The 14347-nt window shown below is 46.0% G+C and overlaps 1 protein-coding gene across 4 annotated transcripts in view; it reads left to right on the top strand.

The window, feature by feature from the left end:
- AEBP1 (AE binding protein 1) overlaps nucleotides 1-14347 on the top strand; it is a 51468-nt gene that overhangs the window by 14652 nt on the left and 22469 nt on the right. The window contains exons 5-14 of one of the 4 annotated variants that reach the window (XM_083713459.1): nucleotides 261-332; nucleotides 3303-3395; nucleotides 4899-4976; nucleotides 5446-5541; nucleotides 6172-6270; nucleotides 7749-7820; nucleotides 9685-9794; nucleotides 10788-10927; nucleotides 13081-13165; nucleotides 14194-14338. In XM_083713459.1, the coding sequence (XP_083569585.1) occupies nucleotides 261-332; nucleotides 3303-3395; nucleotides 4899-4976; nucleotides 5446-5541; nucleotides 6172-6270; nucleotides 7749-7820; nucleotides 9685-9794; nucleotides 10788-10927; nucleotides 13081-13165; nucleotides 14194-14338 (990 nt within the window). Of the gene's footprint in view, nucleotides 1-260; nucleotides 333-3302; nucleotides 3407-4895; nucleotides 4977-5445; nucleotides 5542-6171; nucleotides 6271-7748; nucleotides 7821-9684; nucleotides 9795-10787; nucleotides 10928-13080; nucleotides 13166-14193; nucleotides 14339-14347 lie in introns of all 4 variants that reach the window. The other 3 variants (XM_083713458.1, XM_083713457.1, XM_083713456.1) reach the window with 3 other exon arrangements.

Genomic DNA, 14347 nt, shown 5'->3' with positions numbered 1-14347 from the left:
AATCAGGTTACAGATTCACTTCCACCTGGAGTTGGGTGGCTCCTGCGGACCAATCAGACTGCTGCATACTGAATCCTATTGTTCTAGGACCAATCAGACTGCTGCATACTGAATCCTATTGTTTTGGACCAATCAGACTGCTGGAAATTTGGATCCTATTCAACTCAGTACATAACACAGCCCTTTCTCTTAAAAGCCCTTATGTCCTAGAGAGGTCCTAGACCCATGAAGTGACTGTGCTTCTTCTCCTCTTTATCTAGAGACCCCTGGAAAGGCCGAGCCGCCCACGCTGGATTACAACGAGCAGATTGAGCGGGAAGACTACGAGGACTGTACGGTGCTGTTGCTGCCGACTTGTCCTACTTGCCTTTAGTAACCGTTCCTTTCCTTAGGGGGTGGGGCATCCTGTTGTGGGTGGATAAGCAGTGAGAGGGATGCGGGTGGTGCTGTGGTCTAAACCACTGAGCCTCTTGGTCTTGCCGATCAGAAGGTCGGCGGTTCGAATCCCCGCGACGGGGTGAGCTCCTGTTGCTCTGTCCCAGCTCCTGCCAACCTAGCAATTCGAAAGCATGCCAGTGCAAGGAGATAAATAGGTACCACTACAGTGGGAAGATAAACAGCATTTCCATGTGCTCTAGTTTCCGTCATGCTGTTCCATTGCGCCAGAAGCGGTTTCGTCATGCTAGCCATATGACCCGGAAAGCTGTCTGTGGACAAACACTGGCTCCCTCGGCCTGAAAGTGAGTTGAGCGCTTCAACCCCATTGTCACCTTTGACTGGACATAACTGTCCAGGGGTCCTTTATCTTTTTTAGCTTTTTAAGCAGTGAGGAACCATAATTCCGGGACAGCCAATTCTTTGTTTCCCCATTTCTATCTCTGTGAAATGGTCTGATCCTGCGTTTTCTGCTTCCCATTTGAGGCGGGGGATTTCCTCTCTGCAAAACTCAGGGAGGAATGCAAATAATAACACCTTGAACTTGCCCTGGTAGCAAATGGACAACCAATGCAAGTCTCTGAGCAAAGGTTCTCACTCCTATCAGCAGCTGTGCTACAGAATTCTGTACTAACTACGGATTTGGGATCGAGCACAAAGGGAGGCCCTCATACAGTGCATTGCAGTAATCCAATCTTGAAACCACTAGTTCTTGAACTCCTTTGGTCATTTGCACCGACAGAGCTTCATTTATTATGCTTTCACAGCCTGCAACACACACACACCTGGGTTCAGGTGCCCAACACATGGCCCATTTCCTGCTCTCCGTCTGCACTTCAGAAGAGGAAGACTGGCTAGACATTTAGTCTGCATGACCACATTTCCACTGTCAGAAGAAAAGGAAGTTTTGCATTCTTTTCTTTTTAACCGAAAGGCTTTTCCCATGCAGATTTCGTGCTTCTAGTTTGGCTCTTAAGCTTGGAAATATTCCATGGAGATAGAACCTTCTCCCTGGATGCCCAATGAGATTATAATTTCCTTAAATGTTGGATTGGGAAAGGAGCAGATGGGAAACCAAAAAAAACGTGGACAGGGTGGGGGGAATGGAATGGCATGTCTAGAATCCTCTAAAGCACTTTCACAGGGCAATATTTTGTTGCAGCACTCCCCTTTCTTTAATGATTTATTAGGGCTGCTGGATTGCCTTGATAAGCTGTTAGCTTTGTGGAGAAATTCACAGGACACAGCTCAGCAGCCCAGACAAATCTGCACCACCCGCCCCCAAAATCCCCAGCCCCTTCCCCCCCCCCCTGCACGTGCTCTGGTTCTTTTTGGCCCATGTGAGTGGAAAATGCCCAGTGCTTTCTGCATAATGTTTGACAGATGGGAGGGATTTTGCCAAAGCAAACAGAGCTGCCCTGCATTAGGACCGCCAACCGGAAAACTGTCCTGCTTGGCTGGGTGGTCATTTCTCGCGTTCAGCTATTATAAGAGGGTCGTGCAGTTGAGACTTTATGTTCTCTCGCCTCTAATCATCACCATTTTTATTTTTGCTGCAGAGTTCTCTACCACCCGATAACAGTTTGGGCAAAACTAGAGGCAGTTCCCAGTATTGCTATGGGGGGGGGGGAGTGGGAAAAAGTGGCAACTGCATACCAAGAGCCAAACTGTGTGGGTTGTGCTGGTACCCAGTATGGACACACTGTGATGCATTAGAACAGCCTTCCCCAACCAAGAGCCGTCAATATATTTTGGACAAAGTACCCAAAACATCTGGAGGACACCAGATTAATTCTGCTTGCATCAGATATTTTGCTGCCTCTAAAGAGTTTCCTCCTCTCCACTTACTGGTCCTGTGTCTTTCTTCCCAGTGCCATTCCCTGTGTTTCCGAAGCCTGAATTGGTGCAGATTCTGCTTCCCCTGCTCTAATTATTGCTGCTTTTTCTTCCATGGTCGTGTTTCCGAGCACAATTCAAAGTGTTGGTGCTGACCTTTAAAACCCTAAATGGCCTCGGTCCAGTATATCTGAAGGAGTGTCTCCACCCCTATCGTTCTACCCAGACACTGAGGTCCAGCGCCGAGGGCCTTCTGACATTTTCCTCACTGCGAGAATCCAAGTTACAGGGAACCAGGCAGAAGGCCTTCTCGGTAGTGGTGCCCGCCCTGTGGAACGCCCTTCCATCAGATGTCAAAGAGATAAACAACTACCAGACATCTGAAGGAAACCCTGTTTAGGGAAGCCTTTAATGTTTGAGGCCTTACTGTATTTTAATATTGTGTTGGAAGCCGCCCAGAATGGCTGGGGAAACCTTCAATGGTAGCCCTACATAGAGCGCATTGCAGTAGTGCAAGCAAGAGATAACCAGATCATGTACCACTCTGTGAGCTGCTGGTTATTCCTTTGCAAGCGGAGCTTGCGGGCGGCACAGATCAGCTGTATGAGGGCGTCCACATTATTACATGTTGGAAAACCCTGAAGTCACATTTATGTTGACCATCTTTATGGCATCACTTCCATGGACTAGAATCCCATTGCATCAGATAGAGCAATTCCACCTCCCCTACTCCTGCTTGATATCTAACCTTCCTATAGGACAGGGATGGGGAACCTGCATCCCTCCAGATGTTGCTGGACTACAACTCCCATCATCCCTGACCATGGCTGGGCTCGTGGTAAATAGGCAGCCCATGGGTTGCTCATTCCTGTGCAGCGAGACCCCCCTACCCTGCTGGCTACTCTGAGAAGCCCTCTTCTAAGACAAAGCACCATCGGGGTGACATGGAGAGAGAGGAAACACCCCCATCTCTCTGTCAGCAGCGCAGGACTCTTCCCGAGTGACAAAACCCTCTTCCTTCTCCCCTGCAGTTGAATATGTCCGACGTCAGCACAAACCCAGCAAACCACCTAAGAAAAAGAAACCTGAGCGACCGAGGTTGGAGACGGAGGAGGAGAAGCCAAGTATGCAGTTCGTTTCCTTTGGCTTGCTTCTGTTTTGCCAGGATGTTGGAAAATAGAGGGAGATTAGGAGGTTGGGGGCAGGGAATGAAGGAGGCAGGTTGAGGAGGGAAAGAAATGGAAAGCATTCCAAGAGAATAAAGGCAGCAGATGAAACCATCTGAAGCCTCAGACTGGGGAATCCCTTTCTCTTTCTTGTATGTGCTGGAGGTCTGCCTCCTGTCAGACCTCTGACCTGCCAGATTTGGTGCTTAGGAACTCATTTCTTCCCAGCCTTTAGCGAGACAAACGTCTATGGGATCATCAGGGATAGCTCATTAGCCTTCATTAGTTCAGAAGTAATGCTAAGCCAAACCGGTGGCTTAGGGTGTACCCTCACTTATCTTTCCTCTGTGTCGTAGTTCCATACACAGAAAAGAAACCATTTAGTCTGTTGAAATGAGTCTGGAACTTCAAACCAATGACACTTGGTTGAGCAAACTATGGCTTAGTCTTATGCATGAACATAGCCCACCAGACTGCAAAAAAGTCAGATCTAAACAGGTGGCACGTTCAGATTTGCCCATGGCCATCCTGGCGGTACATCGTGGCTTCTTGTTTTCCCTTATTTTGCCTTTTGGTGTGGTTTAATTCAGTTTTTGACTGAAAGCATAAATCACTGATCGTGGGACAGAAGACTCAGACTATTTCAGTAAGTCCTAATCAGGCAACATAATGTTATTTTGCCTGGAGAAGCTAGTCTTCTGACAGAATTTTGCAGCATAATGAGCACCTGCTGTGGTGCTCTACAGGTAACGGCATATTGAGATCTGATTTTAATTTAGACCAGTACGATAGGGACATTTGCTTCGGGGGTGGCTTGCTCAGATGTGCTGCTGCTTGAGAGAGTCTTCTGAGAGTCAAGAATGTTGAGGGTCTGTTTAAGTCCAGAGAAATAGATAGAGTTTTAACTGAGCCTACTTTACTCCAAAGGGAACTTTCTATAACTTTTGTACCACATATCTTCCCCTTAAATTTTGCTTCCCCTGTTTTAGTGAACCTTAGTTTACAAAGCTTTAGAACACAGTTCATAAACCTGGTGTGGTCGTTTATTTTTACACCCTCGCTGCCAATGCAGATCCTTCCAATCTGTTGCAAGGCAGGGCTGGCCCTGGGCTCTGATGGCACCAAAACATTTTCCATACTCTAGGTCAGATTACAGCTTCCTTCATCCCCAGCCAGGGTGATGGGAGTTGTAGTGCAACAGCATCTGGGGACTTAAGATTGAAGAAATCTGGTAAAGGTGCTGCTACAGAGAAGGCCCTGCCCTTTTGCCCACTTATCAGCCATATATTTGTATGACTCTGAACATTAAATTTTCGGAGCTATTAGCAGCAAGTATGAGGCATCAGCTGTAAAAGTGGGGATTGCCAATGAGCTTCCCTGCCCCCATCCCTAGGACCTTTGGGCAGTTGTGCTATGATAAGGATATGGGAGTTTTACTGGCATATCTGGTTTGCTCAGTAGAGAAGCCTGAGGAACCGCCCACCCCCCCTTTCGGGAGTCATTACGAAGATGGGCTAGAGCTGCCAGATTATGGAGATGGTAAGTATTAAAACGGGATGCGGGTGGTGCTGTGGGTTAAACCACAGAGTCTAGGACTTGCTGATCAGTAGGTCGCTGGTTCTAAACCCCGCGACGGGGTGAGCTCCCGTTGCTCGGTCCCTGCTCCTGCCAACCTAGCAGTTCGAAAGCACGTCAAAGTGCAAGCAGATAAATAGGTACCGCTCCAGCGGGAAGGTAAATGGAGTTTCCGTGCGCTGCTCTGGTTCGCCAAAAGCGGCTTAGTCATGCTGGCCACATGAGCCGGAAGTTGTACGCCGGCTCCCTCAGCCAATAAAGCGAGATGAGCGCCACAACCCCAGAGTTGGCCACGACTGGAACTAATGGTCAGGAGTCCCTTTACCTTTACCTTTAAGTATTAAAACAGTTGTGAAGGCTGGTGCCTCTGGGGAGAAACCTGCATTGGGAGCTGTGCTCCCACCTCACTAACCCTTATTCCCCCTCCCCATAGTGGATTATGGTCTTCCACCCCAGAAACCCAAACAATTCCCCAGCAAAAAAGAGGAGGAAGATGAGATGGAGACGGAGGAAGAGAAACTCAAACCAAGTAAGGAGACAGCAGACGGAGGGGACGATTGAGACTGGGTATGAAACTATTTTTGTAGCCCAAGGGCCCCGTTCCCTTCATGTATAACCTTCCAAGGGCCCTTTGCCAGTGGCAGAAAGGCAAAAATGGATGGCGCAACAGACAGACATTTCATCTTTGCGCAGTTGGCTGGCTTCTACATGCGCACATCTAGTCTCCCATCAGAGTTCAAGGACACATTCCAGCAGGGCAAAAACACACGGAGGGTTGTGGTTCCTGGGGCAGGTTTCTGAAGGCCAGCTAGAGAAATCTGAAGGGGCACATTTGGCCCCTGGGCTCTCAATTTAACAGGAGAGGGTTGATTGTTTGCTTGATCTGCATGCTTTCCCCCAAGGCATAGCAGATCTCCTGTTGGGCAGCTCTGATTCTTCCTACTAGATTGCCCCGTGTAATCAAACGTTGAGCCATCTGAGCTTCTGCCTCCCCATCGAGCATAAGCCACTATTTCTGCATTTCTGTAGGAACACACATTTGCCACTTAGCCCACCTGACAGCTCGTTCCCGCCAGCGTGCTTGCACTGCGCTGTCCATAATAACATCAAGAGGCTTGTGCTGATGATGATAACTCTGCTTCTCTTTGCTGTGCTTCAGAGAAGCCGAAAAAGGGTGTTGGCAGCAGCAAGGAAGAGGAGGAGGACGGGGATGCAGAGGAAGACAAATGGACAGAGGAGAAAAGCAAAGAACGGAAAGGTGGGTAATCCCGAAGGAGGAGATCTGCACTGATACAGGGAGGTAGGGAAAGGATGCTGCTAGCAGAGGGACTCAGGAGCAGTGGCAGTTTCACCAGCGACATACTGAGGGAAACTGACATCACAGTCTGCTCCTCATATTGGTCCTGGGTGATATATCAATATATAGGAGTGTCTCCACCCACATTGTTCTACCCGGACACTGAGGTCCAGCGCCGAGGGCCTTCTGGTGGTTCCCTCACTGCGAGAAGCCAAGTTACAGGGAACCAGGCAGAGGGCCTTCTCCACAGTGGCACCCGATCTGTGGAATGCCCTCCCACCAGATGTCAAAGAGAACAACAACTACCAGACTTTTAGAAGACATCTGAAGGCAGCCCTGTTTAGGGAAGCTTTTAATGTTTGATGCATTACTGTATTTTAATATTTTGTTGGAAGCTGCCCAGAGTGGCTGGGGAAGCCCAGCCAGATGGGCAGGGTATAAATTCTTCTTCTTCTTCTTCTTCTTCTTCTTCTTCTTCTTCTTCTTCTTCTTCTTATTCTTATTATTATTATTATTATTATTATTATTATATCGCCAAGGCCTTTCAGTGAGTTACCAACACAGTGACATTGGTGGCTAAAGTTCAGTGGACAACACATTCTAATCAAGGGTATTTTAAAGTCCTTTATTTGTTGACATGAGTGATCTAATACAGTGGTTCCCAAACTCCCCTCCCTCCGTATTGCTGTTGTTGACATCCATCCGCCTCAGGAGTCGATGGAGAAGTGCACCTTTGGAGGTGAAGCCAAACTGTTGGAGAATTACACTGCCTGCTGTGGCTGTAGAACCGATATGGGAGAGACATGTTTTGTTGCAGCTGGGGCAGATGAAGGCTTTTGCAGCTGCAGGTGCACCGTGGCGTTTCTTTTCTCTGTGCTCCTTCCACTAGTCATTCCTGCTCTAGTCACTGCTGTGGATGCACAACACCACAGTCTCCAGGCACTTCAAGGGATTTCCATATGGCAAGGTTAATGTTGCCAGCCTTACTCTCCCACTGCTGAGAATCATGGTGGATCACTTAATGTCCCCCCCCCCCCTTGCAGGTTGTAACAATTGGAATGTGCTATATGATTTTTTAATTTCATTACATTTGCTTCTTTTATTTCTTACATATTGTATTTTATTGCACTACGGTTTGGCACTACGGTTTGAATTCCATAGAATTCCTCAGTCAGTATTCAAATTGCAATGCAATGCAATCTGTAAGAGTTTGAGAACAGTTTCATTAAATAGCCACCATGGTGTGTAAAATTTATCTATTTTTTTCCTGTTCCTTATAAGTTTTGAGAGATTTTCTCAGCGATGGCCATTGCCAAACATTTTTGTGCCATGCACAGTTTTCTAAATTTTCTTCGTATTCCCTGCACCCGTATGCTTTTTTACCTATCCCCAAACATTTCCTCCCTAAACTTTGACCTCTGTTTCTTCTCCATGTGCAGGGAAGCCAAAGAAAACAGGAGGGAAAAAATGGGAGACAGATGAGGATGAGTGGACTCCAGAAGAAAAAATAAGTGAGTGGGATTTTTAAAAAGGTTAAAATGCATTGGTTGGGCTGACCAGCTGAGGAATATTTGCTCAGGCAGTTATCCTTGATCTGATAATGCCCATAAGTGTGTTGGTAAGAGTAATATTAAGGGACGCGAGTGGCGCTGTGGGTTAAACCACTGAGCCTAGGACTTGCCTGATCAGAAGGTCGGCGGTTCGAATCCCTGCGACGGGGTGAGCTCCCGTTGCTCCGTCCCTGCTCCTGCCAACCTAGTAGTTCGAAAGCACGTCAAAGTGCAAGTAGATAAATAGGTACAGCTCCGTCAGGAAGGTAAATGGCGTTTCCATGGGCTGCTCTGGTTCGCTCCCTCGGCCTATAGAGCGAGATGAGAGCGCAATCCCAGAGTCAGACATGACTGGAGCTAATGGTCAGGGGTCCCTTTACCTTTAAGAGTAATATTGAATCATAGTGAACTGCTTTTGTGGAATTTTGGAACATGTGATGTTCATTGCTCAATATATGGTCACCTGATGACTCTCTCTTGAATACATAACCTGCCCACCCTCACTTGCATTTGTGGTGGCAGGTGAAAGCAATTTGGCTATATTCTGCCTGGAGAAGAGGAGACTGGGATGAGGGAACATGATAGCACCTGAAGGTCTCATGAGAGGATGGCAAATACAGTGGTACCTCAGGTTACACACGCTTCAGGATACATACGCTTCAGGTTACAGACTCCGCTAACCCAGAAATAGTACCTCGGGTAAAGAACTTTGCTTCAGGATGAGAACAGAAATCGTGTTCTGGTGGCGCGGTGGCAGCAGGAGGCCCCATTAGCTAAAGTGGTGCTTCAGGTTAAGTACAGTTTCAGGTTAAGAACGGACCTCCAGAACTAATTAAGTACTTAACCCGAGGTACCACTGTACCATGAACTGGCATGAAAGCTGTCTGGGGTGGCGATGGTGATGACAGCTAGATTTATTACCTGCCTTACAGCAGAGGATCCCAGGGTGGGTTGCCGCAATATACAATACTTACCTAAAAAGATAAAGAAAACAAAAGACTGAGTTAAGCACTTGAAAAATCCATTGAAACCAGACATTGTAAGTTCATCTTAAGTTGGGTAGTTCATAAGTCTCTGTGGCTTTACACAAGGTTTTGTATTTTTCTCAGAAGATTGATAAAGAATGTATAATTATTTTGGTAATTATTGTATGTATATTAGTCGCCAATGCGTTGCATGAGTCGTACTACTGCAATATACAATACAGCATTAAAAACAGTTCAGAACAAATCTCAAATACAACCAGAATGGGTCCTAAAATTTAGATATCTCAAGATATCTCAAGTATCAAAGGCTTGTGTCTTCAGCCTATGATGAAAGCTGTGCAGTGTTGCGGGGAGGGAATTCCACAACTTTGTGAATGCCCACTCCTGGGTCACCAACACTCTGAGTCTCTGAGGATGGTTGCACTACCCTCTTCTGATCTTAACATCTGAGTGGTACACTGGGGAAGGGGGTGGTCTTTAAGTTGATTGGTGCATAAGTGGTTTAGGGCTTTAAACACTATTGCAGGCACCTTAAATTAAGCCTAAAAAGGAGCTGGCAGCCAGAGTAGTACGTGGTGATCATTTTGTTGCTTCTTGCTACAGTCGTCAAGTGACAGATCTCTATATCTGTGGGAGTGCGTGAACGGGATATTGGTTTGTTTGTTTTTGGATTTGTCCTTGTTGTTATGCATTTTGTGCTTTTATCATGCATTTTTATGCTGTTAACCAACCTGAGATCTATGGATGTAGGGTGGAATACAGATATAATAATAATAATAATAATAATAATAATAATAATAATAATAATAATAAACTACCCTGCCCGTTCTGCTTTGCAGAATGCCCTCCCATTGGGATGGAATCCCATCGAATTGAGGACGATCAGATTTTATCTTCCTCCATGCTGCGTCATGGCTTAGCAGCCCACCGTGGTCGCCTTAACATGCAGGTAATAGCATTGTTCCAGGAGTAGCCACGATTCTGTTCCTGAATGGTTGAATGTGTAATGACGATTCACAAGTACTATTATTGTTTTGTTGTTATTTTATTTATCATTATAAACTCAACAATGACGCCATGCAATGAACTCGTCGGCACCATGCAACAAGGGTGGGGAACCTGAGGACAACTTTCCATTCCGGATAACCTTCTAAGGGCCACATGTCAGTGGTTGGGTAGGGCCAGAGGCCAATTTTGGCAGAGCAGCAAATGTAAATTGCTACCTCTGTACAGTAGGCTGGCTTTTACACATATTTGAAGGCACCCCTCTATCCTCCATCCAGTCAAGTGGTATTATCAGATGCGCGTGGCGCTGTGGTCCAAACCACTGAGACACTCGGGCTTGCCGATCAGAAGGTCGGCGGTTCGAATCCCCGTGATGGGGTGAGCTCCCATTGCTCTGTCCCAGTTCTTGCCAACCTAGCAATTCGAAAGCATACCAGTGCAAGTAGATAAGTAGGTACTGCTGCAGCAAGAAGGTAAACAGTGTTTCTGTGTGCTCTGGCTTCCGTCACAATGTTCAGTTGCACCAGAAGTGGTTTAGTCTTGCTGGCCACATGACGTAGAAAGCTGTCTGTGGACAAACGCTGGCTCCCTTGGCCTGAAAGCGAGATGAGCGCCGCAACCCCATAGTCGCCTTTGACAGGACTTAACCATCCAGGGGTCCTTTACCTTTACCTTTTACCTTGAAAGGGGCATTGTTCATGGTTTTTTGACCTGGGGAGAGTTTCAAGAGCTAGACAGAGAGGCTGGAGGGCCCCAGGTCTGACCCCATAACTGCATCTTTACAGTATAATAAGGAATAGGAATGGGATAGATGTATTTAAAACATTTGCACCCCGCCTTTTTGCTACCAACCCAGCAAAATGGCTCACAAAATGGGAGTAAGGTCATTAGCAATGTTGCTTCCTCCTCCTCTTCTCCTTTCTGCCTCCCTTTGCAGGCAGGGTCTAACGAGGATGACTTTTTTGATGGCGCTTGGTGTGCAGAAGACGACAGCCGCGTACAGTGGATTCAGGTGGACACCCGAAGAACCACCAAGTTCACAGGAGTCATAACCCAGGGCCGTGATTCTCTCATCCAGTACGTGTGGGTAGGGAAGGGGGAGAATTTCTATTCAGATTAAAGGCGAACCAGCCGAATTTGCACATTCCTAAACTGCATGCGAGCTGAAATGCTGCTAGCCTTTGAAAACTGCACTTCTCCAAATGTTGTAGTGTGGTTCTCTGGCCAAGTGTGCATAAAAATGCAGGCATTGGTGAAAATTGCATGCAGAAATGCACTTTGTTTGGGGAAATACACTTTGCAAAAGTGGGTAGGTTCAGCAAACTTCCACTAAAAAATATGTATTTTAGAAGAAATTCTTACCAAAATACTGCTGAATTCTCATGAGGAGTTTTTAAAAAGAACCGTAACCAAGTGATGTGGAAATATGGGGAAATGAACTTAAGATAGGCAGCATGAGAAACAGAGGCCACACACCTACTTGTTGTTGTTGTTTAGTCATTAATCATGTCCGACTCTTCTTGACCCCATGGACCAGAGCACACCAGGCACTTCTGTCTTCCACTGCCTCCCGCAGTTTGGTCAAACTCATGCTGGTAGCTTCGAGAACACTATCCAGCCATCCCGTCCTCTGTCGTCCCCTTCTCCTTGTGCCCTCCATCTTTCCCAACATCAGGGTCTTTTCCAGCGAGTCTTCTCTTCTCATGAGGTGGCCAAAGTATTGGAGTCTCAGCTTCACGATCTGTCCTTCCAGTGAGCACTCAGGGCTGATTTCCTTAAGAATGGATCGGTTTGATCTTCTTGCAGTCCATGGGACTCTCAAGAGTCTCCTCCAGCACCATAATTCAAAAGCATCAATTCTTTGGCGATCAGCCTTCTTTATGGTCCAGCTCTCACTACTGGGAAAACCATGGCTTTAACTATACGGACCTTTGTTGGCAAGGTGATGAATCCTGGGAGTTGTAGTTTACCCCCAGAGCTACAGTTTCCAGCACCCTTCACAAACTACAGTTTCCAGGATTCTTTGAGGGAAGCCATGTGCTTTAGATGCATGCTGTAGATGTCAAATGAGGAAAACCCATCCCTATGTGTTGGGCAGACCAAAGGATCAGCATCCAGCTTTTTAACCACAGATTTTTTTTTGAGGGGCGAGGATCCTAGTGCAAATCAACAGGTACAAATGGAAGAAGGGAAGACCGTGTTTATTCTGCACTAGGATCCCCACCCATCAAAAAAATCTGTGGTTAAAAAACTAGATGTTGAGTGTTGCATATTACGAAGCAGTCATTTTGCATAGTTTAACAGACTTCTTACTTTCTTACCCACGTGCATAGGCGCCGACTCCATGGGGCCTGAGGGGGCCTGAGCCCCCTCAAAAATTCGTTTGGGGGGGGCTCTGCCCCCCCAACAATTTAAGAAAATTATTAGTTATATTATGCTTTGTAAAATCACAAAATTATGTTGGTATTTTTTATTTTCCTTGTTTGACGATAGTTACCTTTTAAAATACATTCAGTAATGAGTTAAAACAAAGCCACTCCCGATCTAGAGAGGGGGTGGGGTTGCGGGCTCTCGACCCATCAACAATCTTGCGGGGTCAGCCCGGGGCTCGCCCCTTTCGTTCCCCCAGCAGCAGCGGTTTGGAGGTCTTGGGCCCCCCCAATATTTTTTATAAGTCGGTATGGGCCCCTGCCCCCCCAATATTTTTTATAAGTCGGCGCCCCTGCCCACGTGCTTCTTTCATTAGGATAAGAATTGTGCTTTTTTTTAGCCCCCTGCGTGATTATAGAAATAAGGAATGGTCAAATAAAACAAGATATTTGTGAGTTATACCAGCGACTGATTGATAGAGAGAGAAGGTTGTTAATATCAGGATTGGAAAATTGTGAAGTAATAGAGAAGATAGCAGAACGATAAAGGATGGATATTGGGCTTTTGAAATCCAGAACACGGCAAGTCCCATTGAAATTAATTAATTTGAACCATATAATTGGCTATATTGTTTTTTTTTGTTTTTAGATGTGGAAAGATTTGGTTTGATTTGTTATGAATATGAATGTTTTTTGAATTGGAAAATGAATAAAAATTCTTTACAAAAACAAAAGGATAAGAATTATGCTTTTAAAAAAAACCCCTTTAAAAAAACTTTAAAAAAGGAAATTTGAATGCTGAACCTGGAAGGCTGCTTAGCTACCACTTTCCTTCATTTTTTTGTCTTTTTTCTTCAACAGCGATGACTTCGTCACCACCTTCCACGTGGGCTTCAGCAATGACAGCATGAACTGGCTCATATACAGCAACGGATATGAGGAAATGGTACGTGTTGTGTTAGAAAAGTCCCCTCAGTGCTTTAAAAGCGTTTTGTCTGTTGAGATTTCCCTCTGGGGTATTGTGAGCGGCCCACAAGGATGCTGTTTATTTGTTTGTTTATTAGATTTATACACCGTCCTTCATCATAAGATCTCAGAATAAAACACATGCTGTTTATGTATCAGGGTTTGGCTGGTGCAGAATGAGTGGCAGGGATCCGCTTTGATGCTTAGAATTTTGGAATTATGGGGGCTGAGAACATCTGGGAAGGTAGGGTAAAAGTTAAATCCACACACACACGCATGTTTATGTTTATGTATCCCTCTACTATAATAATAATAAATAATAATTTACAGGAAGCAACAACTTTGGAAAAACCTAATAAAAATGCAACAATAATAATAATAATAGTAAAAAATATAAGGCCTTGTTTCTCAGCATCAAATCACTCAGGGATTTACTACCGGCCTACTTTCTCGCTGTTCTGCATTAAGCATAGGTAGTATTCAAGGACGCGGGTGGCGCTGTGGTCTAAACCACTGAGCCTCTTGGGCTTGCCGATCAGAAGGTCAGCGGTTCGAATTCCTGTGATGGAGTGAGCTCCAGATGCTCTGTCCCAGCTCCTGCCAACCTAGCAGTTCAAAAGCATGCCAGTGCAAGTACATAAATAGGTACCGCTGTGGTGGGAAGGTAAACAGCGTTTCTGTGTGCTCTGGCTTCCGTCACAATGTTCAGTTGTGCCAGAAGCAGTTTAGTCATGCTAGCCACATGACCTGGAAAGCTGTGGACAAACGCCAGCTCCCTTGGCCTGAAAATGAGATGAGCTCTGCAACCCCATAGTCGCCTTTGACTGGACTTAATTGGACTTACCTGGTATTCAAGGAGCTGTCAGGAGGACCTTAGAGAGTGGAAAAAATGAAAACCTCAAGCCCACAGCAATAGGGGAAATGTAATATCTTGGTCTTTTTGCTTAGAACAGGCCACATGTGTTTCTTGTCTCTTATAACTGAAAATTGTCTCTTTTTCTTTTGCAGCTTTTCTATGGAAATGTTGACAAGGACACACCAGTGATGACTGAATTTCCAGAGCCAAAGGTTGCCCGCTTCATTCGCATCTTCCCACTGACTTGGAATGGTAGTCTTTGCATGAGGCTGGAAGTTCTGGGCTGCCCTCTCTCAAGTAAGCAGG

Source organism: Podarcis gaigeae (genome assembly GCF_964106915.1).
Source record: "Podarcis gaigeae genome assembly, chromosome: 15".
Taxonomy (NCBI): domain Eukaryota; kingdom Metazoa; phylum Chordata; class Lepidosauria; order Squamata; family Lacertidae; genus Podarcis; species Podarcis gaigeae.
The sequence above is the reverse complement of the archived record's forward strand: the minus strand, read 5'-3'. Positions and strand labels throughout refer to the sequence as shown.